This window comes from Bison bison, unplaced genomic scaffold (genome assembly GCF_000754665.1).
Source record: "Bison bison bison isolate TAMUID 2011002044 unplaced genomic scaffold, Bison_UMD1.0 scf7180017845651, whole genome shotgun sequence".
Lineage (NCBI taxonomy): Eukaryota > Metazoa > Chordata > Mammalia > Artiodactyla > Bovidae > Bison > Bison bison.
Genome location: NW_011476224.1, coordinates 44170 through 46091, shown reverse-complemented (window position 1 = coordinate 46091; position 1922 = coordinate 44170). Strand labels below are relative to the sequence as shown.

Here is a 1922-nt window from a genome sequence, read left to right as displayed (position 1 = left end):
CCCGACGGCTGACTGTCCCTGTGTCGTCTTCTGGGGGCGCCCCACCGGGACCCGAAGGAGAGCCCCACGGCCTGGCAGCCGCTCTGCCTGCACCCACATGGGCCTGGCCTCACTCCGCAGAGGCCCCTGGTTCCCTCATCACGCAGAGGGGGCCAGGGCCATGAGGAATGGGAAGGACTTACTGGGGGACGTCACTCTGGGGTCACGCGTGCTTGCTCACCCCGTGTTGTTGGGTCGCGACACCTCCGGCCCTCGGGGACCTGCCACTCCTTTTTAGCTCCTCCTCTCGTCGCCTTCCTGTTTTTACACGCACGACCAGTAAGTAACGCGAACAGAGATCAGCGAAGAACCCGCTGTGGCCCTGCTGCCGGCTGAGGAACTGGGGTGCGTCAGTGCCGTCCTCAGGTGCCCTCGGCGGGGAGGAGCAGGCTGGAATTCCCCGCAGGTGGAGGGCCGCGGGCCTCAGGCTGCCCGGTGAGCTGGCTGCCGTGGCCAGGCTGCTCCCACCCCATGGGGGTAGGCCATTGTTTCTGCAGCAGCTCCCAGAGGTCTTGGTTTGTGGACGTCTGTTCACAGGGGTTTTGCCAGGATGGATGGCATTGTTTTTATTTGAACCTGCATTTTACGACCTGAGAGCCTGATCCGATTTGAAGCCCAGGACCTGAGGGGTGACGGGAGTTGGGCTCCTGCCCTGAGGGTGTGGTCGGGTCTTGCTGCACACAGACCCCGCAGGCCCCTCTGACCTTTTGCTCGGTGGTGGCTTGCATGTCCAGAGCATGAGGTGCGGGTGTGGTGCCCGCCGAGAACTTGGCCCTGCCCCGTGCCTGCGTCCTGGTGGACGTGCCTGCGGTCCTTCCTAACGTGCGCCTGGCCTCCAACTGCAGGTACGACCTGGACGCTTGCGACATCCGGGAGAAGTACCCCGACCTGTTCCAAGTGAGCCTGGAGGTGGAGGTGGGGCCCAGAGACACGCCCGGCCGCGAGGCCCCACCCTGGGAGGGTGCGGGCCTGCGAGGGCTGAACCCCAAGATCCTCTTCTCCAGCCGGGAGGAGCAGCAAGACGTCCTGTCCAAGTTTGGTGAGATCCAGCGTTGAGGGCACGCCTGCGGGGCCCCTGCAGAGGTCATCCTGGTGACCCCCGTCCGCGGGATCAAGGCCTCTTTCCAGAGCGCCTCTGAGTGGGCGCCGGAAGCATGCCGGTGGTGACCCTGGGGCTCCCTTGGCCACAGTACAGGTTGCCTGTGTTCTTGGCGGGCTTTTTCTCCATTTTTTAACATGAGGTATAGCTAAGTATTCCTAAAAAGCACGTGCACCTCTGTGAGCACATCTGTGTGCACGGGTATACACGTGTGCACACGTGTGACCCAGGGCAGCCTCGGGCAGCAGTGGTATCCATTCACAGATGGGCCCGCATCGGTTGTCCTGTGGGTTCTGGACGTGGAAGCTTGTCCCAGCCCTGGGCCTGGTCCTGGAGCCCTGAGTGGGGGGCCTGACACCCCCTCTTCCTGCAGGGAAGCCAGAGCTCCCCAGGCAGCCTGGGTCCACCGCACAGTACGACGCCGAGGCCGGGCCCGCGGATGCCGAGCCCCCCGAGTCAGACTCGCCGCACAGCAGCGTGGATGCTGACCACTTCCTGCACACGCTGGACTGGCGGGGTGGGTCGGTGGGTCTGGCTGCCCCCTGGGGCTCCCCTCGGCGCCCCCTCGTGCTGAGCCACAGCTGTCCTGCTGTGTTCTTTGCAGAGGACCGGGACTCCACTGTGGGCCCGGAGGGTCACCTGGCCGAGGAGGGTCCCTCTGCTGTGGGCGAGGACGGCTGTGTGAGTGAGCCATCGGACGAGGAAGCCCCGACACCCTCTGCGGAGAGCGGGGACACAGGCGATGAGGACGTGCCCGCCCCTGCCGCCCCACAGGACGACAGCG

General features: G+C 65.3%; 1 protein-coding gene across 1 annotated transcript in view; it reads left to right on the top strand.

The window, feature by feature from the left end:
* LOC104985883 (cyclin-G-associated kinase-like) overlaps positions 1–1922 on the top strand; it is a gene marked incomplete at its 5' end in the record, with an annotated part of 31747 nt that overhangs the window by 21115 nt on the left and 8710 nt on the right. The window contains 3 exons of the mRNA XM_010836279.1: positions 885–1078; positions 1512–1655; positions 1743–1922. Of these exons, the coding sequence (XP_010834581.1) occupies positions 885–1078; positions 1512–1655; positions 1743–1922 (518 nt within the window). The remainder of the gene's footprint in view (positions 1–884; positions 1079–1511; positions 1656–1742) is intronic.